Source organism: Lucilia sericata, unplaced genomic scaffold (genome assembly GCF_015586225.1).
Source record: "Lucilia sericata isolate MDLA Ls3-8-SP2 unplaced genomic scaffold, ASM1558622v1 Contig001365F_arrow, whole genome shotgun sequence".
NCBI classification, from domain to species: domain Eukaryota; kingdom Metazoa; phylum Arthropoda; class Insecta; order Diptera; family Calliphoridae; genus Lucilia; species Lucilia sericata.
In genome coordinates this window covers 89,783-114,667 of record NW_023995308.1, presented here as the reverse complement: position 1 = coordinate 114,667, position 24,885 = coordinate 89,783, and the positions used below count along the sequence as shown (strand labels likewise).

The 24,885-nt window shown below is 29.1% G+C and overlaps 1 protein-coding gene across 1 annotated transcript in view; it reads left to right on the top strand.

Moving 5' to 3' along the window:
• Positions 1-437: 437 nt before the first annotated feature.
• Positions 438-24,885, top strand: part of LOC119611113 (G2/mitotic-specific cyclin-A) — a 47,270-nt gene continuing 22,822 nt past the window's right edge. The window contains exons 1-4 of the mRNA XM_037966582.1: positions 438-809; positions 1,085-1,456; positions 10,302-10,633; positions 10,761-11,007. Of these exons, the coding sequence (XP_037822510.1) occupies positions 1,205-1,456; positions 10,302-10,633; positions 10,761-11,007 (831 nt within the window). The 5' untranslated portion in view covers positions 438-809; positions 1,085-1,204. The remainder of the gene's footprint in view (positions 810-1,084; positions 1,457-10,301; positions 10,634-10,760; positions 11,008-24,885) is intronic.

Sequence of the window (24,885 nt, the reverse complement as noted above, 5' to 3'; positions counted from 1 at the left end):
AAATAACTCACTAACATTACAAAAAGTCGATTGCTCCATTTATTTAAGCTTTATAGTACGTGTTTGCCATAGCTTGTAACTATTAGATCTGGCAGCACTTTGCTCTGTTTATTTGTTAATTATTTCATATAATTTTAAACCATTTTTAAATAATCCTTGTAAAATGTTATTTTTGATAATATTAATTGCCATAATGTTTATGGTTTTAATACATGGCGCTTTAATTGTCTACAAACTATCCAATCGTTACGTTATATAAAATTAACAACAAATAACAACTCTGTTGCGAAAGAAATAACAAAAGATTGTTGAAAAACTTACAACTCACCACAGCCGCAACAAAGAGGAGAAATAAGAGCGATAAACAACAAGTATGGCAACATCATAAACAAGCGCACAAATTCAAAAAAATGAGAATTTCAAATGATCACAAAGTTGAGTTTTCAATTGATTTTATGACGGCAACAAGAGAACATCACGCAAGTGATAAGAGTACAACGCAATTTTAACTAAAAGAAAAGAAGAGGAATTTTTAAAATATAAAAACAAATCCACTGAAAATGTTGTAATTTTATGAAAATCAAAAAAGCGTGAAAGTTAAAGCGCTAATACAAAAAGAAATATATTTATTAAAAATAAATTAATTTAAATGTTTATTCAATTAAAGTGTACGTGTGTGTGTGTTAATAAGCGTTTCTTTTGAAAGAGCTCATGTTTGTGTGAGGATAAAAAAAAACGACAACAACAAAAAGCAACACAAAAAATATTTTGCCAGCCATAGATTTTGTTGAGCAAAACGGGAATTAAATGTAAAGCAAAAACAACAACTTGAAAAAAATTTAAATAAAGAGAATAAAAGCAAAAAACAGAAATATAAATAACCACCATTTTTTTCCAAAGGAAAAAACGGGAATATAAAAAAATTTGGAAAAAAAACTTAACAGCTTTTATTCGCTTTTGTAAAAGAAAACAATTTTGTTAAATTTTACAAACCTTGAGTTTAAAATCAAAGTTTGTGGAAAATTTAACAAATAAAAAAGGAATTGTAAAATAAAATATTTGTTTTTTTTTAAATAACTTACAGCTTAAAAGAAAATATTAAAGCGTGTTTTTGTAGAACAAACTCCCAGTATTTTTGCAAATCCAGTGCATTTTTTCTGTTTTCTGTGCGTGTGTGTTTTGAACGATTTCAACTAAAATAACAATGGCGGCTACTCAAACAGCTTTTCAAATTGCTCAAGATTCGGAAAAAGAAAATCCTCGCAACATGCCTTTCAAGGAGAAAACCATGGCTGGTGGTAAATCGCATGTATTGCAGCCACTGGGTGCCACTTTAGGTGGCGGTGTTGGCGTCTCTACGAAACAGGGACGCGCCAATTTTGCCGTACTTAATTCAAATGCCAATGCTCGTGTACATTTAGCAGCCGGTGCCAACAACAATCACAATAATAAAGTGGTAAGTTATCATTGGGTAATGTTTAAAAAGTTCCCTTTAATATTAAACTAATTATGTGCAGACAGGAAAAAAGGTGGTTGATTTCTTTTTTTTTTTTCAATTTTGTTTTAAAAAAGTGAAAATATATTTTTCGATCACATTTTGTTACTTTGCTTTTTCTTTTAGTTTTTTTTTTGCTTTTGTTTCAAATGTGACGTCATTTTATATTTTATGTATCCTCTTGCACATTTTTGTTGTTGTTTTTCATTGTCTGTCTTCTCTTTTATTTGCAATGAGCAAAGGGTGTAAACAAAGCTGCCATACTTTTTAGTGCTATGTTTATGTTTTTCGTTTATTTCTTGTTTATTTTGTTATATTTTCTCTAAATATTTTGTTCTAATTTAATTAAAATATTTAATTGTGTATTTCCAATAACAATTTGTTAATAATTTAGTGTTTTCATCATTATTTCACTAAAAAAATTGCCATATTTTTCGTTTTGCAACTATTGCGCGCCTGCTCATTTTTTGTTTGTTTACCTTTTGTTTGCTGTCATTTGCCAATAAGAGAAAACGTTGCGAAATTGTAGACAAAGTAAAAAAGCCAATAATTGCGCAATTTTGAAAATTATACCTACTAAAAATGGAATAATTCTTATGTTTTTAAACAAGAATTTCAATTCGAAAAGGATTTTTGCAATTATTTTTGAAGACAAACATCAGTTTGTCAAATAAGGTTATGTCAAGATTTAGCCATTTTACATTATGCAGCAAATAGTCTTAATTTTTATTTGGTAAAGAAGACCCTTAGGTCTTCTTGTCATAAGGATTGGAATTTTGTTGTTGCTGCCAAAGCGCAAGTTGAGGAAACCAAGACAATGCCACTTCTGTCATTTCTCTAAAGACTTCATGAAAGCAGTTATTTAAGGAAAATACTCCAGTAATTAATCCGGCAATCCTTAACATGGAAAGTTTTCAGTGGACTCAGAATCCTTATAACGGTATTGATTAACGTTTGAGAACTTTGAAACTCCAGTCTTCTGGTCTTGAGGAAATTCAAGCTGATACTCTTAAGGGATTCTGTAAGTAGACAGCATGTGTTTTAATGCATTAAAATTGGGGGAAAATCTCCAGTTATTTCACTAAAGGCTACTTGTAAGAAGGTCATTAAGGTAAATATAGCAAGAATAGATAACAACCTTCCACATTGTAGTCTTTCAGAGGAGTCTGGAAACATATTGGAACTCCATTTTTCAGGTCTTCGTAAAGAAGGCAAGGAGGCTATCAAAATCTTCAGATTTGAGAAATAACAACCTCAATATCAACAGAAGCGTCGCATGATCCCTTTACGTATTGAATATTAGTTATTTAGTTAGTTCGTTAGTTAGTTAGCTTGAGAGAAGGAGGTATGTTAAGCAGCCTATTGTACGCTCCTTTACCATTGTATTTGGTGAAACTTGAACCTATAACATCTGGTCCGATAGACTACAACACTAACTAATAACCTTAGGAAGGGACACAAAACCAAAAACTTTATTACTTTATGAAAAATATTCTGTTCTAGCCAGGATTCGAACTCAGGAGTTATAATTAAATTCAATTCTACAGTTTCATTCCATTTATTTTCGGGTTTAAAGTAAATTTAAAAGCTAAATTTTCCCATTTTAATAAAGATATTTTAGCAATTACTAATCCAGCTGTTAAAAGAAATTATTATTCTACCTGCACACAAATACTTTAACGAAAGTTTTTTTTATTTGCATACAAAGAAACTTTTTGTTTAGAAAATATTCTTTAATTCTTTTTTTTAGGAAGTTATAAATCATTCCTATAAATTCCAGCAAAACATCATAGTCATTCCATTAAGCTTAATTTGCATATTTTATTAGATTTCATAAACATTCCTTTAAAACTCCCCCCGAAAATCGATAAAAAATAGTAAAAAAAAGGAATGACTATCAACTTTAGTTAAATAAAAACAAATTGCTTCGAATTTTTATATATATATAATACATAATCTAGTTCAAAATTTATTTACTTAATGATGTCATAATAAATATAAACAAATCGTCAATAAGATTTTATCCATATTTTCTGCTAAATTATAATAAAGATAAGCATTACATAGAGTAAAATATAAGACCCCATGCGGGTTTTTAAAAGTCGCGTGCTTTGCTTGTGGTATATGGAAAATACAACGAGTAATCTAAATTAATTGTAAATAATGAAATTTTGTTCATCGTATACACAATGGGGAGAGAGTGTAATTGTATACAAACAATTAAAGTGGACACATTTTTATTGCTTGGATATTATACAAAAATGAGTAAAAACAGAAACTGTCAAGTGAAGAAGAAAAAAAAAAACGATCAATAAAGATGTCAAACTTTTGCATATAGAGGATTTTTTTTTTTAAATTATTTTATAGTTTTTTATTTTGGGTTTAATCTTAAAGTAACGTTTGCTGGGTAAAGTTTGACTATATCAAGTCGGGAAATTGTATTGTTTTTCAAAACTAATAATGCAGGGAGTTAAATAATGGTATTTTTTCTAGTATTTATGTGTTTTGTGAAAGTGTATTTAATGTCGCAAGGATTTTGATACTAAGGGCTAGGGTTCTATAAATCGACTTTCGAATAATCGAACAATCGACTTTTTGTCGAAAAAAGTCGAAGTCGACTATTTTGTTCCAAAAAAGTCGATAACTCGACTATCGTCTATGAAAAAAGTCGAAAAGTCGACTTTGTAAATAAAAGTCGAAAAGTCGGAAAGTCGAAAATAGTCGAAAAGTCGAAAAAAGTCGAAAAGTCGAAAAAAGTCGATAAGTCGAAAAAAGTCGAAGAAAGTCGAAAAAAGTCGAAAAGTCGGAAAAAGTCGAAAAGTCGGAAAAAGTCGAAAAGTCGAAAATAGTCGAAAATTTTAAAAAAGTGGAAAAGAGGTCAAAAACTCTAAATTAGTCGGAAAAACTCGAAAAAAGTAAAAAATAGTCGAAAAAAAGTCGAAAATAGTCGGAAAAAGTCGAAAAGTCGACCATTTATAAAATACTAAAAGTCGACTTTTAAATAAATGAAAAAGGTCGAAAAGTCGAAAAATCGACTTTTCATAAAATGGAAAAAGTCGAAAAGTTGACTTTTCGTTTCAACTATAGAACCCTACTAAGGGCTTGTCTTTAGCTATCCAATTTCGTTAAGAATAGAACACCAGAATTTAAAAAACCTAATCTATAGAACGTGTAGTGTCCGCTCAAGTTCAAAAGATAGAGGTTTAGTTGAAAACCTAGAACAACATGATCGATTGGTTCTCAAGTTTACGGAAAATCTGATTGTGAGTGAATTAACTAAATTTCTATAAGATTAAGTTAGATGGAAAGAAAAATTAATGACATAGAGGTTCTAAACTAGTTTGTGGTGTATCTATTTGTCGTAAAGTAGCGCCAAATCTTAAAGCTGTGGGCTGCAAGGACTAAAAGACATCTATGAGGCTGTAATAGAAGAACAAGTTCGAACTAAAGATTTCATGAAAAAAGGAGTCAGAGATGATACTAATGAAAACATAGAATTCCAAAATTAATTATTTTCATAAAATAGGACTAACCATTCAAGCTGCGGGCTAGAAGGACCATATTCGCTTAAATGAAAAATGTAATGAAATTCTTTTAAAGAAGCCATAAATACACATGATGCTAAGGACACCATAGAGTACGAGTAGAACCAACCATTAAAGCTGCGGGCTCGAAGGACCATAACTTTGTTTATAAGTCAATAAGTTTTTGAACAAAAGTTACAAAGAAATCCTTTTAAAAGGAGTAGTCAATAGCGTGAATCGAAAGACAACATATAGTCTTAATATTAATTAGTATAAAGCAGGATATTAAGATAATAAAAGAGATAAAAATGAATGAGAGGGTACCGATATACTGAGGACATCATACGAGTCCCAACATTTAGTCGTATAAAGTTGGATAATTACAAAATCATCTCTGTATATGGAAGTTAACAATTTAAACTAAATGAGGATCTTAATATAAGAACTTTTCTAAAAACTACAGCCAGTGAATACCCCCATTAATTCCTTTACTTTTCACAACTAATTAACCCCATTTAGAGTTTCTTATCAGCTTTTCAAATATTTAATTTACGCACAAAAAAACTTTGTGTTTTTCTTTTTCTTCTAATAATATAATACATATTTCATTATCTTTTGCACATTTTATAATTAAAAATTTACTAAATTAAATTTTCCTTGCAGTTTTTCCCTCATTGCTTCTTTTGACGTCTTTTGTTTGTTTACATTTAATGCAATATTTCCCGCTCATTTTTACTTTAATTTCTTTTTTTATGTTTTTAGCTTTGTGTTTGGTTTCTTTTGCGCTGCTGTCAGTTAGAATTCAAAATAAAAACATAATAAATTTTCTATTTAGAGGCTTAAACTAAAATGCACAAGACCTACAGCAACAAACAACAATACATACAGCTGCACTAAAACCCGGCAGTTTTAAAAAGGAGTTAGTGTATCATTCCTTTTCTTCTAAAGAGAATACTATTCCTAAAGTTGTAACTAATTTTTAAACTAGAATTTGTGTAAATTTACATCATTTGCCATGTTTCTATTCTTTTTAAGGCAGAGTGCAAATTTATTGTCCATTCTGTATGCCCTGGTAATCTATTAAGAAGTTAGTAGTTACTGAAGTGTCCTTTAGTAAACAATAGATATACATTTTTAATAGTTTTACCTTTTTTTTGCAATCTTTTTAAGGCAGAGAGGAAGTCAATTATCCATTTTTTTGTCCCCTAGTAATCTATAAAGAAGCCAATAGTTACTTAACTGACCCTTAGTAAACAATAGAGAAGACATTTTTTATAATTTTAACTCATTTGCCAAGTTTTTAGTATCCTTAAGCCAGAAAGATACTGAATTATACATTTAGTGTCCCCTAGTAATCTATACAGAAGTTAGTAGTTACTTTAGTGTACCTTGGTAATCTATAGAGGAGACACTTTAAACATTAGTAATCAATAGAGCAGACAATTTGTACCAGGGAGGTACTGAAAAGATCATTTTGTGTCCCCCCGGTAATCTATAAAGAAGTCAGTAGTTACTTTAGTATACCTTGGTAAACTATAGAAGAGACATTTTAAACAATTCTTGTTTCTATTTTATCTTAACAAAGTGTAATTATTTAGCTCAAGAGATGTAATTTATTATAGAACTATTTGAAAGTTTTGTGATAAACATCTTTAAAGAGACTGTGTTGGAGTTTCTCCAGACCCAGAACCGTTTATTTTAAAGTAACCATAACACAACTAATTCTGTAACAGTTTGTAACTCTTATCTCGAACTGCTGGGCATAACAAAATGCCTGCTATCATAGACATACAATTACTACTACAACAAAATACCAGGAGTATACACATAAAAATATCATTTTACATTTTACAACAAACAACAAATTCAGTCGTGTGTAACAGGATTTTTCCCATAACTCTAACAATAAAAGAGAAAAAAGAGCTAGACATACCAAACAACTTATGATAATATTACATACATTTGTACATAAATAATATTTACTACTAAAACACACTCTTTTCACTCTCTTTACTCGCAAATGGGCTGATAACCAGCCGAAGATTCTACTATTATATAACAACAATAAAAAGCATTTTGTAACATAAATAACAAATACAAAAAAAAAAGAAACTAAAATGAAAATGAAAAAAAATAACAAAATAGAAAATAATATGCAATCAACAACAACAGACAAGCCTAAAAACAAAATTGTAAATGCATAAAGAAAAATTATAATGAAAATTGTCTTACACACACACACACATACAAACAATTTGAAATTCAAACTGAATACAAAAACGGTTACAAATGTTAGAAACTGGAACTAAGATTATAACTATAAAATAAATATTAGACATATAGACAGGCAGTAGGCAAAGGAATGTTAAGGAAATGTAAGAGACAGGATAGTGTTTTTTTATCTCCAAAAGGCAACAAACTGAAATGTAGATATAAATTTTTTCTTAGAAATTTAAAAGTCTTTTTTATATCTAATTTTATACAAAAATCTAAAGTAATTTTTGAAAATGAACAGTTTTTTAACAAAATTTCAAAAGATTTCTTTAATTTCTTTTAAACTGTTGAACTTTTTTTTTATAAAAAATCTCTTCTTTTAAATCCATTTCAGACTATTTTTTGATGATATTCGAATCATAGAGTAATAACTTTCCAGTTGATCTTTATTTAGTTATATTTCTCAATTAAATTTCGAATAAAATTCTTAAATTTTTGAGTATTTGTTTAATAAAATTCTTCAATTAAATCCCGAAAATTCATAAATTTTAAAAATTTCTTTAATAAAATTTTGAAATTTAAAAATATTTCAATAAGAATTTAATTATATTAACTTATTTTTTATAAAAATTTTTGAAACTTGAAAAAAATTCTAAATTTTTTAAAAATAATGAAAATTATTTTCAAAATTTTGGAAATTGACTGCAAAATTAAACTAAAATTATATTTTTTTGATGCCTTTTAAGTTAGAGATTTTTTTTAGCAATTTTAAAAAATTTTCGAACTTAAGTTCGAATTTTCGAAAATAATTCCAAATTTTCGAATACTTAAAAAAATTACAAAAATTCACAACAAATATCTAAAAAGCTTATATTTGAAAAAATATATAAGATTCACGAAAATTTTCGAAATTATTTTCAAAAATTTTATGTTCGAAATTGAAAAATGTAAGAAATTGACCTCAAAATAAACTAAAATTAAATTTTTAAGAAACCTAATTTGAAGATTATTCCAACAGCATTTAATATTTTTCGAACATAAGTTTGAATATTCGAAAATTTCGAAAAAGTGCCAAAATTCACAAATAATAAAAAAAATACTTTAAAATTTTTGAAATTATTTTCAAAATATTTGAGTTATAATTAACAGTTTTAAAAAGTTTTAGAATATAGATTCGAAATTTTCTAATATTTCAAAAAAGTACAAAAATCTGAAAATACTTTAAAATTCATGAAAATTTTCGAAATTATTTTAAAAAATTTTAAGTTTGAAATGGGAATATGTTAGAAATTGATGTCAAATGAAACAGAAACTATTTTTTTATGAAACCTTCTAAATTGTAGATTATTTTAACAGTTTTAAAAACTTTTCGAACATAATTTCGAATATTCCGAAAAAAGTATCAAAATGCAAAATAAATATCTTAAAAAGCTTCTTTCTATATAATATTTTAAAATTCATAAAAATTTTCAAAATTCTTGTCATTATTTTGTAGTTCGAAATTCGAAAATGTAGAAATTGTTCCCAAATCAAATTAAAACAAGTAAGAAATTATAGTCGGGCGTGGCCGACCATATGATACCCTACACCAGTTATGAATATTAAATGTGATTTATTTTTCATAATAAAGCATTTATCTTCAATATTCCCTTGTTCCGATACATTTAAGCAATTTATGGATGAAAAACTAATTTTCTGAAAGAGGCTTTATATGGGGGCTAGGGGCAAATATGGACCAAGCCCGATAAAATTTTGTGAATATATTTATATTGACATAATATTTTATTGTGCTGAATTTCATCGCGATATTTGTGTTTATAAGCTAATTTGGGACATTCAAGTAATTTTCTGAAGGGGACTTTGTATGGGAGCTAGGGTCAAATGTGGCCCGATCTTTATGAAATTTGGCAGGGTCATCAAGACTTCTATAAAACTTAGTTGTGCCGTATTTTATCGATATATCTGTATATTTAACATAATTATGAGCTCAGAAGCCCTTTTCGGGGGGTTCTGTTCTATGGGTGCTAGGTGAAATAATGGACCGATCTTAACCATTTTCAATAGGCTTCGTCCTTAGGTCAAATAAAACGTGCGTGCCAAATTTCATCCAATTATCTTGAAAATTGCGACCTGTACCTTGCGCACAAGGTTTACATGGACAGCCAGCCAGCCAGCCAGCCAGCCAGACGGACGGACGGACGGACATAGCTTAATCGACTCAGAAAACGATTCTAAGCCGATTGGTATACTTTAAGGTGGGTCTAGGACGAATATTTTTGTATGTTACAAACATCAGCACAAATCCAATATACCCTCCCCACTAAAGTGGTGTAGGGTATAATTATTGTTTTAGAAGCCTCATAGTTTAGAGATGATTTATAACAGCTTTAAAAACTTTTCGAACATAAGTTCGAATTTTCCAAAATTTCGAAAAATGTTACAAAAATTCGAATAAAGTAACTTAAAAAGCTTATATTTTGAAAATGTTTTCAAATTTATAAAAATTTTGATATTTTTTTCAAAATTTTGAAATTTTAAATTCAATAATAAAGCTCAAATATGAAATAAAATATTTAAAAATAATCAAAATTATGAGATAAATTTTTAATTTTTCGAACATAACCTACAAATTTTCAAACACAATATGAATTGCCATTAGAATTCTTCAAGCATAAGAAATTTCAGCCTTAATCAAGGCTCCCAAAAACCTCTTTTAACAAGGACTATGTTTTCTAACCTCAAATAAAAATTCTTTTAATCTCTCCACCCTTTTCCAGTCCCTTTTCGGACTCTTGCAAACAGAAAACAACAAATAGTATTTATAAATTAAAGTTCAAAAGTTTCCTAACATCTGTACAGAAAGATTATAATGTGACAATAACATAAAGTGCAATTTGTTTGGTTTTTTCTCTCAGTTTTGTTGTTGTACGATTGTACTCGTTTGTCTATGACATTCTATTTTTGAACTTTTGCTACTTTTTTTTCATTGGACTACAGTTTATTCTGTTTTTCCCCCCTCCCAACCATTGTTTAATCAAGATTATTATTGTTATTCTTCTTTCTTGCAGGCTTTTCGTGATGTTGGCAATGTTAAGGGCAACAATAACAATAGCAACAACATCAACAATAAAGATGATACAACAGCATTGGCGGCAAAAAAATCAACAATTGTACCAGTGGAACAATTTAAAACATTTTCAGTTTATGAAGATTACAATGAAGTGGCGGTAGAAGAGGTTGAACAGCATCAACAGCATCATCATCAGAAGCAACAACAAAATGAAATAACTGCAGCTACAGCAACTAGTCTTGATGTTGTTGATAAAGAAAATGTTTATCATGAAAAACAACAACAACAACAGCATCGTTTCCAACAGCAGCATATTTTAACTGACAGAAGGTAAGAGAAGAGAAAAAGAAGAAGAATTGTTTACAAAAAAATATAATTTTTCTTTGTTTTTTTTGAAGAGGAAATATTTAAATAAAATTATATTTGTTTTTGTTTTTCTTCTTTAATTTTTCTTTAGTGAAATCCATAAATATGAAGAAAATGAATATATATTGGATACTACCCCCATGTCGGTTTCCGATGTCTTATCGCCCATGTCTGTGGATCGTTCTGCCTCGGCCTCGCATTTATTCGACGATAGCAATTCTAAAGAAATTGCTGAACAATCCGATGATAAGGAAGCCTTACCGCGTAATGATCGTCAACGTTTCTTTGAAGTTGTGGAATATCAACGTTCTATTTTAGAATATTTCCGTGAAAGTGAGGTAAGTAGGGGCAAGGGGAAAGATAGAGAGAAAGAGAGTTTGGTTAAGAAAGTTGAAATATGAAAAAAATCTCAGGGAAAATTAATGATCAATAGTCTTGTTAAAGAGATACCAAAGTGAAATTGTTATTTCCGGAACGAAACATTAACGTTCCCACTACAATTGCTCTTTGCTCCGTAACGACCCGAGTCATACTCGGCCAAAGATTGTCTACCCAGGAAAGAACTATCGGCAACAGTCGATCTATCAGCTTTTACAACTTTCTAAAACTTTCCCATGTCTTTTATTATTGAAAAGTATTTGCTCTTTGAGTTGACCACTGATTTCTTTATCTTGAAAATCTTTAATATTATTGTTGATAACAAGTCTTTCAAAAATTAATCTAAATTTTTATAACAATTATTGTAAGCAGAGTTTTTTATTGAAGTAAAAAATATTTGTTCACAAAAATACAATATTACTTGATACATATAAGTTAAGTTTAAACAAGTACAATTATTAAAAACATAACTTCAACACTTCCCCTTGTTTTAAATAACTACTTAATGTTTAAACGATCACATAAGAGTTTCAAACGAATTTTTGGTAACGGCTTAGTCAACATATCGGCTGCTTGATCTACAGTTGAAACTTGTTGCACCGACAAATAGCCATCAGTAACCATCTCGCGAATGAAAAAATGTTTAATTGCGATGTGTTTTGTTCTCTTGTGAAATTCAGGATTTTGAGCCAAACGAATTGCTGCTGTATTATCTATTTGAATACATGGTGTTTGATTGAAGTTAATTATGTCTTTAAAAAGTTTTGACAACCAAACTACTTCCTTTGCAGCTTCGTTAGCAGCAACAATTTCAGCTTCGGTAGTAGATGTTGATACCATTGCTTGCCTCTGACTTAACCATGATATGGCACCACCAGCATAAGTCACCACTACACCTGAAGTTGATCGACCAGTATGAATGCATCCGCCAAAATCAGCATCACTAAAGCATTCTAGTTTCTTAGGACCTTCTTTATTATAGATAATTCCAACATCTAAAGTTCCAGCTATATATCTAAATACTCTTTTTAGACGTTGTACATCTTCTTTTGTTGGCTTCTCTAAAGATCTTGACAAATAACCGACACTGTATGCTAGGTCTGGTCTTGTTCCCAGCATTAAGTACATCAAAGCACCAACTGCTTGTCTGTAAGGAAATTCAACTTCTTCTTCGTCTTTTTCTTTGTCATTTGTAATTTTCTCCATTGGTGTAGCAACTGGACGGCATTCAGAAAAGTTAAATTTACTTAATATTTTCTTGGCATATGCTTTTTTGGTGAATCTTTATATATTCCTCCTTCTTCACTATCTCCAAACCAAGAAAATATGATGCATCTTTATGGACAATTTTAAATTCCTTTTTCATTTCTTTAATAAAATCATTTAATTCATTTATGTTAGTAGCTGCTATTAAGCCATCGTCCACATATAAAGCAAGTATAAGTTTATTTCCATTCTTCTCCCTCACGTACAAACAAGTGTCAGCTGAACTATTTTTAAAACCAAGTTGTTTTATATAATTTCCTATTCTTTTATTCCAGCACCGTGGAGCTTGTTTAAGACCATATAAACTTCGTTTTAAATGACATACTCGATTCGTTCCGTCATCAAAACCTTCCGGTTGCTTCATATAGATATTTTCTTCTAACTCACCATACAAAAATGCTGTAGACACGTCAAATTGGGCCAAGTGTAAACCTTCAGTTGCGGCAATACTTAAAATTGAGCGAATAGTCGACATCTTTGCCACTGGACTAAATGTTTGATCGTAGTCGACACCCTTCATTTGTTTAAAACCTTTTATTACCAATCTAGCTTTGTACTTATCTATTGTACCATCTGCATTTGTTTTAATTTTATATACCCACTTTGCAGGAAGAGCTTTGTGACCATTTGGTAATTTTGAAAGTTCCCAAGTCTGGTTTTCCTTAAGCGAGTTCATTTCTGCATTCATAGCTTGTTTCCAATTTTCCTTTTCATCACTTCCAACAGCTTCTTTGTAGGTATTTGGGGTTTGGATTTTGTTTACATATTCCATAGACGTAAGTACAATATCATTTATATTATCAATGATAACTGTACGATTTCTTAAGCGTTTTGTATTTGGTTCATCGTTGTCGGTATCTTCTCGTAGCCTTTTACTGCCACGCGGTTCGGCATCTTGCACCGCATAATCGGAACTGCTATCCATGCTTAATGTTTCGTCTTCTGTTTGTTCACTTTGCGCTTCGGCATCTTGCTGCTCATCCTCAAAGCCTTCGAAATCTTCACAATCGCTTTCACTGTCGTAAAACTCATCTTCATTGTCTTCTTTTATTTTTATATTTATAAACTTTTTATTACTATTATTGTTTCTTTCGGTTATATTTTCACTATTATCCTCATATTTGCTGCAATTAGTAACTGTTTCTAAAAATTTGACATCTCTCGATAATTCAACACTGTTTTTATCTTTAATGAACACACGGTATCTCTCATCTCCATCATAACCAACTAGATATCCTTTAATAGCTTTCTTATCTAGTTTCTTTCGCTTTTGACTCGGTATATGAATGAAACATGATGATCCGATAATTCTCAGATGACTTATTCGAGGTTTCTTTCCGTGCCAAAGTTCAAATGGACTAACATCTTTGACAGAACTCTTTCCTGTACGATTTAGAATGTAAATTGCTGACTTGACAAATTCAGCCCATAAAGCATCAGGAAACTTAACTTCTTTGTTTGAATATTTAAATGTTCGCGCCATCTCTACTATAGTTCTATTTTCTCTCTCGGCTTTACCATTCTGTTGAGGAGTATATGGAGCAGTTATTTTATGATTAATACCATTAGCTTTGAATATTTTCTTTACATCATTACTAATAAACTCTCCACCATTATCACTTAGAACAGTTTTAATAGTGTGTCCTTGACTTTTTGCATTGGCTAGCATTTCTAATAGGGTATCCTTCACATCTGACTTATTTCTTATAATATATCCATACCTGTATTTTGTATAGTCGTCTTTATATACAACTAAATATTTAAATCCTTTAAATGAAGGCGGGAAAGGACCACACACATCGGTAGATATAAGTTCACCAGGACTTGTTGCTGTCTCACGTCTTCCAAATGGTAACCGGCACGATTTCCCATATACACATGATTCACATACTGTTTTATCTGTTTTAACTTTAAGACCAAACTCTTTTTGTAGTTTATTCATCACATGTTGTTTATTTTGATGTCCCCATCTTTCATGGTATATTTGTAAGATCGATCGTTTATCAACAGCTATGTTCACTTTATTTGTTGTTATTGGAAGAATACTTGTTTTGTACAGCGATCCGCCTACTTCACGTTTTCCAGTTAAAACTATTTCATCGTTCACTTTGAAGTAACATTTTTGCGGAAATGATTTAAATTCACTTGTAGAAATTTTATCATGTGCTGCCAAAACTGAAAACAGATTCCTTGTAATTCCCGGAACATACCAAACATCTTCCAATTTAATAGTAATTTCTTTATTTTCGTTAATTTTTGATACAAATTCTATTGTGCCTTTTCCTACAGCCTGAAGAGTTTCTTTACCAGCAGCTTGAATGGAATGTGGTTCTTTAAAGGTTTCATATTCTATGAAAAATTCTGATGAATGTGTTACATGTTTTGTAGCACCATTATCTACCCACCAATCCATTTTTGAAATTACAACATTTGCTTCTGCTGTCAGTGACTGAAGTGCAACGTTAGAATGTTCAACCTTTTCCTTCTGAAGCTTGTTTGGTTTTCCGTCTGATATCCATTTGCGGCATTCTTTTAACCAGTGTCCTTTCTTTTTACAATAATGACAAGTATCTTCTTTCTTGTTGTTTGATTTGAAATTCTTTTTACGATGAAATTCTTTTCGTTGGTTTACCATCAATGCTTCTTCATTATCAATTTCACCTTTATTTAAATTTCTTTCAAATAAACATAATTGCATAATCAATTCATCAACTGTTTTATCCTCGTCTCGGGTAAGCATCATCCAACTTGATTTGAACATCTCAAACGAACTTGGTAAAACATATAGAATTTTACATACCAATAACAGATCCGGCAATGTATGTTCATTTTTCAACCTTAAACCATTATTTATTTCATTAAATAAATTCTTTAATTTTGAAATATGTGTTGAAACGTCTTCTTTATTGTTCCATTGGAAAGAAAAAAGTTCCGTACACATCTTAAAGAGTTGATCTTTGGAAGTTGCTTCGTATTGCTGTTTTAAAGCTTCCCACATTTCAAAAGCAGAATCCTTGTCCATTATTTTCTGATATATTTCATCACTAATTGTACTCGTGATGATGCTTTTTGCATAGCAATTGGCTTTTCTAAATAGTTCACATTGCTTTTTGTGTTCTCTTTGTTGTGATTCGGTCGCCAGGTTTTCAAGAGGCTGCGGCTTGACTAGCTTATGCTCAACTACATCCAGCGCACCTTCATAAAATTCGAAAAGGTCTCTAACCTTCCTTTTCCATATAGGCCAGTCGGACTCACCAGATAATTGTTTTATATTTTTGCAGAATTCCATTTCATGAATCTTGAGTTATCTCGTATCTTGAGTTGTCTTGATTCTTGAATAATCTTGAGTCTTGAATAATCTTGGGTCTTGAATAATCTTGCTAATTATTCACACACAAATTATTTTTCAAAAAAATTTCTTTCAATTTTTTTTTTAATTAATAAATTTCTTAATTTAAATTTCTATGACTTCTGGGCACATAACCTATTGTAAGCAGAGTTTTTTATTGAAGTAAAAAATATTTGTTCACAAAAATACAATATTACTTGATACATATAAGTTAAGTTTAAACAAGTACAATTATTAAAAACATAACTTCAACAACAATTTCAATCAATTTTAAATGAAAACTGGGAAAACTGTTTAAATTTTCATAAATTGTTTACTCGTCTTAAGAAGAAACAAAAAAATAACATTCATTTAACTAAATTTCTAATATCCTTAAACAAATTTAATAAAAGAAAACCCCACACGCAGAGTAAAAACAAATAAGGATTCGGATAATGGTATAAATGACTGTTTTGTACATAAACAATACAAGGTTTTTTTTTCTTCTCTCTCATTTTCTTCATTTAGAAAGTATGTACAACAATTGCTCTAAGATTTTGAGCCCATAGACTGCTCGTATTTGTTTATCATCATAATAAAACCTTAACAAAACATATAAAAAAATACGAAAAAATAACAAAAAATAAACAATATATGAACACATGTACAACAAATACAACTTAAGAATAAATAAAACAAAGAGAAAAAAAGAAAATAAACAAATCAACATTTAACATAAATGTGGAAAAAAAAGGACTTTGACTAAACTAAACCCAAATGTAAGAAATTTCTTCTGTTTGCTGTTAAAAACAGAAAAATAGAAAATCAAGGATAAACATCAAATAATACAAATTTGTTGTATGGAGTTTATTTAAAAATTAAATTAATATGATGAAGGTAAACGAAAGGAACAAAAATCTTTCCAAAAGAAACTTTTTTGAAGGAATAATAGCTCTTCTATGATATTTTTATCTTATTTCGACAAATGACTGGCAATGACGTATAAACTGTTCCAGTGTTTCACTGTCCTCTCCTTAATGTCTTAATTCATCTGAATCCGTGCGACCAATCTTGCCCCAAAAACTATATGTTCTCAATAATAATACTGAGAAGAAGCATTTTGTCCTGGAAATGCTTAAGTTTTCGCCGTAAGTTTACAATGATAACGTTGACACCATGGACAAGTTCTAATTATAGAAATATTGAATAATATCTTTAAACTTATCTTACTGAGGACGAGCAACTTCGCTGTCATTGAAGATTTCATCCATTGAAAAGGTATCGTTAAAAAAACTTCTTTACACTGAAAACAAACATCTTTTCTAAAACTATTTTTATAAAAAAATGCGCTACGGACGATTGATTGTATCATAAACTTCTGTATTAGAATACAAAGGATACGCATTTCTAAGAAATGTTCTAAAAGCTTCTGATTTCATCCATCAAACAAGTATCATTAAATAAACTTCTTTACGCCACATAGGATTAAGATTCAGAGGATCCACACTTTTAAGAAATGTTCTAAAAGAGACTGATTCCAACCATCAAACAGGTATTATCCTTACGATCCAGAGAATGCTAGAGGATCCACTAAACAATCTTCTTTTCTAAAACTATTTTTATATAAAAATGTCCCACGGACGATTGACTTTATCCATCAAACTGGTATCGTTACATAAACTTACGAGTGTATTAAGATTCAGAGTACCCACACTCATAAGAAATGTTCTAAAAGCGTCTGATTTCATCCTTCAAACAAGTGTTGTCTTTACGATCCAGATGATGCCAGAGTGTTCTCTTAAAGAATGTCCTTTTCTAAAACTATTTTTATAAAAAAATGTTCCACGGACGATTGACTTTATCCATCAAACTGGTATCATTACATAAACTTATGTGTGTATTAAGATCCAGAGGATCTATACATATAAGAAATGTTCTAAAAGAGTCTGATTCCATCCATCAGACAGGTATTGTTCTTACGTTCCAGAGGATGCTAGAGAATCCATTTAAATAATCATCTTTCTAAAACAATTTTTATAAAAGTGTCTCACAGACGATTGACTTTATCCATTAAACTGGTATCGTTTCATAAACTTCTGTATTAGAATCCATATTTAGGATCCAGAGGATCCACTTAAAACAATTTTCTTTTCTGAAACTATTTTTTATAAAAAACACGTCCCACGGACGATTGACTTTATCCATCAAACTGGTATCGTTACATAAACTTCTGTGTTAAAATCTTCTTTATAAGTATTCTGAGGATCCACTTCATCCCGTTCAGTTCCGTCTTATTTACAAGACTTATTTTGTCGAATTTTTTGATTCTTTAGACTATGACTTGGAGTCATCTGCTTATAGCTGGCGTATTTACGTGACTTTTTTTAAAGAATTGTAGTTTTGAAAGGCAAGAAGAAGGCCGAATCACTTGGATCCATCATTGGTCCCTTTGTAAAACCCGAAATGTAACCAACTTCGAATCTTTACTTAGAAAATTGGGTTCATGATGTGGCGCAGATAAACAAAGCAATCCTAAGATATTCATATCATTTCGGGAGAGATCCCTTAAGTCGGATCTCTGTAATATCGGGCAAAACAAGACAGGACACAGGCAAATATGTTGGAATGTCTCCTCTTTATCCTCGTTGTAGCAACTTCTGCATAAGTCATTATATGGAAGATACAGTCTGGTGTCAACACGGCTGTCAACATTGTCTTCTAGTGAAGTTTTTTATATCTAGCCCTTGCTTATTTACAAGACATATTTGTAAAGTTATTCCTTATTTCGTTGCAAAACTTAGCTTGCAGTCTTTTGTTTAGGTTTTTGCATATTTACTAGACCTTTTTGTAAAGTATTGTAAACTTATTTGAATAGGATAACACAGTTTCATAAGTATATTCTTATTGCATTGCAATTATAGTATATTTACTAGACTTCCTACAACTACAAGGTTTACAAAGGAATGATTTGTATAATTCTATAGTAAAAATCGGGAAACATTTGCTATTAAAAGTGTTGTCTTTAAAATTATCTAAACTTTTCTTAAATTGTTTTCTGAAACTCTTCCCACATGTTTATGGAAAATATTTAAAACCCTAAAAAATTAACACTTTATCAACACGTCTGCCTTAAAAACCATTAATCCTAGAACACAAAACTAAACATTCTTTAAAAATGTTGGTACAGTCTCTCTTAAAGCAGTCTTTCTATTTTCCTTTTACTTATCTTTTCCCTAAGGACATTTAGTCAATGACCTTTAATTTTTTCTTACACAACATACACATGCTGCATTTTAAGGTTCCTTTAATCATCTAGAACCTAGACAAAGTTACATACATATTCATTTAAATTTCGAAAAAAAAAACAAGAAAATATTTATTCTAGACGTTTGTTTAAGCAAGAACAGCAGGTATAAACAAGTCATTAGAATGTTGTTAGAACAACTTGTGGAAATGAAAAGGAGTTGTTTTTTTTGCTTTCTTTCCTTTTTATCTACTTGTTTTTACTTTATTATTTACTTTACCCTCTTACTCCTTGAGTATATGACAGTTTGCAGACAAATAGGAAAAACATAATTTCAATGGCAGCGGGTGTGTTAAAACAGCACGTTGCATAATAGCCAAAGGAGAGAAATGTTAAAGGGTTTTCTCTTGTTCGAAATTTAACTAGTTTCTGGGGGGTTTCTAGATGAAAAATAGTGGGAATTATATAGAAATTTAAGGTTATATTTGGTTCTTAAAGTTCATTTTTATATTTAAGTTTTGTTTTTAAATGTTTCAGATCCAGTAGTAAACATTTTTAGTCTTGCAAATGTTGTAAAGTGTAGTAAAACAAATATTTTTTTTTGTTATGTTGCAACATTATTTTTTAGTTTATATACCGAGTTCAAACATGGCATATTTACAAGACCTGGTTTCAAAGATTTTTAGTCTTGCAAATATTGTAAAATGTAGTAAATCAGTTTTTCATAGTCTTTTATAGAGTTGCACGATATCTCATGTAGTATGGCATATTTTCAAGATCTAGAATCAAAAATTTTTAGTCTTGCAAATGTTGTAAAGTATAGTAAATAAATTTTTTTGTTGCAAACTTTTTTATTTATCTATTTACAGAGTTATAACCTTGTTTGGCATATTTACAAGACCTGGTATCAACGATTTTTAGTCTTGCAAATATAGTAAAGTGTAGTAAATCAATATTTCATAGTATTTTATAGAGTTGCAACTTATATCTCATGTAGTGTGACATATTTCTAAGATCTAGTATCAAAAATTTTTAGTCTTGCAAACGTTGTAAAGTGTAGTAAATCAAAATTTTTTATTATTTTGTTAAATTATTTATATTTTTAGTCTGTCTACAGACTTGCAACTTTGTCTGGAATATTTACAAGACCTGGTTTCAATAATTTTTAGTCTTGCAAATATTGTAAAGTGTAGTAAATCAATATTTCATAGTCTTTTATAAAGTTGCATCGTGCAAAGTTGTAGTGTGCCATATTTCCAAGATCTAGTATTAAAAAATTGTAGTCTTGCAAATTTTTTTTGTTATGTTGCAGAATTATTTATTTTTTTTTTTTTTTTGGCAATCTACACACTTGCAACCTTGTCTGGCATATTTACAAGACCTGGTTTCAATAAATTTTAGTCTTGTAAATATTGTAAAGTGTAGTAAATCAATATTTCATAGTATTTTATAGAGTTGCAACATATCTCATGTAGTATTGCATATTTTCAAGATCTAGTATCAAAAATTTTTAGTCTTGTAAATGTTGTAAAGTGTAGTAAATCAAAATTTTTTATTATATTGCAAAATTATTTATATTATTAGCCTGTCTACAGACTTGCAACCTTGTCTGGCATATTTACAAGACCTGGTTTCAATAATTTTTAGTCTTGCAAATATTGTAAAGTATAGTAAATCAATTTTTCATAGTCTTTTTTAGAGTTGCAACATATCACAGATAGTGTGGCATATTTCCAGGAACTAGTATCAAAAATTTTTAGTCTTGCAAATGTTGTAAAATGTCTATATATTATATTTGTTTCAAAGATTTTAAGTCTTGCAAATATTGTAAAGTATAGTAAATTAAATTTTCATATATTTTATAGTTTAAATTTCAAAAATTGCAGGATTTATGCTAAACGTTTACTATTTCTAAGGTGTTCTTCTATTAAGAATGTTTTCCTTTAGTTTAAATGAAAGATCTGAAACTATCCGCACATTATAGTAAACACTTACCATTGGCATTTGATAAGAATTTTGTTTGCCTCTAAACTACAAAATTCCTAAAAATAAATACTAAATTTTTTTCTATTTATTTTTCTTTGTTTGATCATAAATTACAATTTTCTTACAAATTTCTTTACTGATAAACCCCAACCGACATATTGTCCTTTTATGTCACACATAATTTTTCCTTTTTTGTTGTGTGAGTTTTTCATTACATAAAAAAATGCAATTGTTATCATTTAATACATTATATCATGAATGAGTTTTTTTTTCGCCTTCTTTTTTTATTCTTTTATAGAAAATTTTATTTCTTTTGTTCAGTTTTTTCTTTTTCTCCTCCTTAAGCCTTTTTAATTGCTTAAGTATACGTTAGAAGTGTTTGTGTAATGGTTGTTTATATGATGGTGGTAGTAATAGGTCCTTTGTAGCATAATAATAGTTTTCCATAAGTATTTTTTTTTTTTCTTCTTTTTTCTATTTATTTAGTTTCATACACATTATGTTAGAATAAGTATCAAGAAGACATACGGGGTTTTCATCATCAAACATATAGCCAACGTGCTAGTGGTAGAAACATGTGCCATTCTATTCCTTAAATTGTTTGCTTTTCTTATTTTCTAAATATTCTAGTTTTTCTATGTTTTATTATATAAGACAAGCTATAGGAGCCAGCATATGTTTCTTTCTTTTTCACATTTTCTTCAGAACAATGAAAATTTTCATTTATGAGCAGATGTTTTGTTTTTCTTTCTCCACATATTAAGTGTTGTTGTAAGAAATTAGAAAAAAACGCTGTATTTCTTTGCCATACTTAATTATCCTGCTTGAAAATTGTATAATAATGTTTGAGAAGTTGCTTTGCTGATCAGTTTAAAAGAAAACTACACAGCGGTATGCAAGTTTTTATCAGTATATCTTGTAATCATATATGTAAGGGTTTAACAGTTGTAAAAAATTTTTACATATTTTTTTTATAAATTATGTTAATTTTTATTAAAGAAGGGATACCTAAGGGATTTTAAGTTAAATATTGTTCAAGGAAATTCCTTAAATTTATTTAAATTACAAAATTTATAAAAATTAATATTATTTGAACTTGTTCAGTTATAGAAATCACAGTTTGTGGTAAATTTACAAGGGTAGTAAATCACACAATATGATTACAATATTAAAACTAACTTGTTAAAGTTGTTTTTAACAAAATCACACTTCGTAGTATATTCGCAAGAGTAGCTTTTCCCTTTATTGCAAAACTTAGCTTGCGATCTCTTTTTATAGATCTTGTATATTTACAAGCCATTTTAATAAGAATTTTAGTATTGCAAATTAGTTTTCGTCAATATATTTTGTAGTTGAAGTATTTACTAGAGTAGTAGGTTAGGTTTAAGAAGTAACACACAAGTTTAAGTGAGTTTACAAGACCACATAGCTGATCCCCAGTAATTCTCATAGAGATGTATTATTCATAGTTAAAGTCTCGAATCAAGCATTGTTTCTTTACATCTTAGACTGATGCAAATGCTTTCATATAGCCTGGTAAGTTTAATATACTTTACCAACTCCATATCATATTAATTCTCCTTAATTCTTCAAGATTTTGAAATAAATAAGATTGCAAGAGTGATAAATGAAACAATATGCATTTGAATCGAAAATATTCAGCATCAGATGGTTTGTTATGAAAAAGTACAACTCTGAGTATATTTGCAAGAACAGAGTTTATACCTATTTACAAAACATACTTTACAATTTCCTCTTTAAATCATAACATATTTACAACACATCTTTGGTCTTGCAAACTTGTATAAGATCACAGATTTGTAGGTTTTAAAATTTGAATTGTGCACTAGTGGCAAACACATATCATAGTATATTTGCAAGAGTAGTATAATGAACAAAAGCAATATGATTCGAAAATTAATATCTTTAAATTGTATTTTAGAGGAACATTCATTCACTTCTTAGTATATATACAACATCAGCATTTTATTACATTATATAGCCTGCAGTTTCCCGCTTAGATCTTACACATTTACAAGACTTATTTAAAAAGATTTTTAGTCTTGTAAAGTGTTCACTAGTGGAAGTTACACAACCTTTTATATTTGCAAGCGTAGCAAAGCCATTTGATTTACAAACTAACATATTTAAATTGTTTATTAATGAAAATTGCAGTTTGTAGTATATTTGCAAGAGTAACAAGTAAAACAATACAAATTTTATTAAATAAACGTGTTTAAATTGGTTATTTAGAAAAATTGTTATATTTGCAATAGTAGTAATTTCATTGTGTGTTTATAACTTTGCTTGCAGTCTTCTCTTTAAACCTTGTAAAGATTTTTAGTCTTGTAAGTGATGTAAATCATTGTTTTATATATTTTGATATTGCATCCCTCAAACGGCAATAAATATTAACGGAAATTATAATTTATAGCATATTTACAAGAGTAGTAAACAAAACTATACATAATTCAAAGAAAATTAATAAGTTTAGCAAAAATTTTAGTAAATTTACAATAGTAATAAAATAATTGTTTTACAAAATATTGCTTACAGTCTTCTATTTAAATGTGGCACATTTACCAGACTTGTTTGTAAAGATTGTTAGTCTTACAAACCTGTTAAAGTGTTGTAAAGCATTGTATTATATATTTTGATATTAAAGCTTTCAAACGGCAATATTTATTAACGTTAATTACACTTTGTAGCATATTTACAAGAGTAGCAAAAGAAACTATACATAATTCATACAACAATTAACAAATTTTGCAACAATTTTAGTATATTTGCAATACTAGCACTTTAATTGTGTTACAAAACCATTTTGCAGCCTTCTATTAAGGTCTAGCACATTTACCAAACCTGTTTGTAAAGATTATTAGTCTTGTAAATCTATAAAAGAGCTTTGTTTCACATATTTTTATGTGGTAAACTTTCAAATTGTTATATTTATTAACAGAAATTGCAGTTTGCAGTAAATTTACAAGACTTGCAAAACATATATCATTTCAAAATCACCTCGTACAAATGTTTTATTAGAGAAAATTGTACTTTGTTGTATATTTGCTATAGTAACAATGCAAGTTTGTTAGAAAACTTATTTTTAGTGTCTTTTTTAGATCTAGCACATTTACCAGACTTGTTTCTAAAGAAATTTAGTCTTGTAAACCAATTAATGAGTTGTCTTTATTATTTTACATATTTTAATGTTGTAAATGTTAAAATTTAAACTTTTTATTTGTGAGTATGAAACTTTGTTGCATATTTGCAAGAGCAGCATTGTAAATATGTTGCAAAACTTAGCTTTTAAGCGCATATTTAGATGTTTTTTTAATGTTTACTCTTGCAAACATGTTTCAAGTATAGTATCATAGTTTTGATGTTGTAACCTTACAAATTTGCTTCCAATGAGATTATTTTACATATTTTAATGTTGTAAATGTTAAAATTGAAACATTTTATTAGTGATAATTAAACTCTGTTGCATATTTGCAAGAGCGGCATTGTTGCAAAACTTAGCTTTTAAACTCATATTTAGAGGTTTTTTTAATGTTTACTCTTGCAAACATGTTTCAAGTATAATATCATAGTTTTGATGTTGTAACCTTACAAATTTGCTACATATGAGAGATTTACTAGGGTGTAATACTCTTGTAAATGATTATTGAAATCTGTTATGGTAACACGATTGAATTTTTTGCTAGTTAAACTATACAAATATGATATGATTTATTTCAAATTAATAATATTTTCTGAGCGCCTGTGAACTCTTTATATATCTTCAACATTTGTTTTCTGAACTCCCTATCTGCATATTTTCTTTAAATATCCCTATGTCTGCAGTTTTTTCTTATATTTTCTCTTTTGAACTTTTTCATTTGATTAGTTTTCTGGCTCTGATAGTTTGTTTTTTTGTTTTCTTAAAGAGGGTTGTTTTCCTGCTTGTTTTTCCAACAAGTAGCAGTTGTAGTTTTTGTTTTACCTTTTTTTCCTATCTGTATGTTGTGTCCTGTT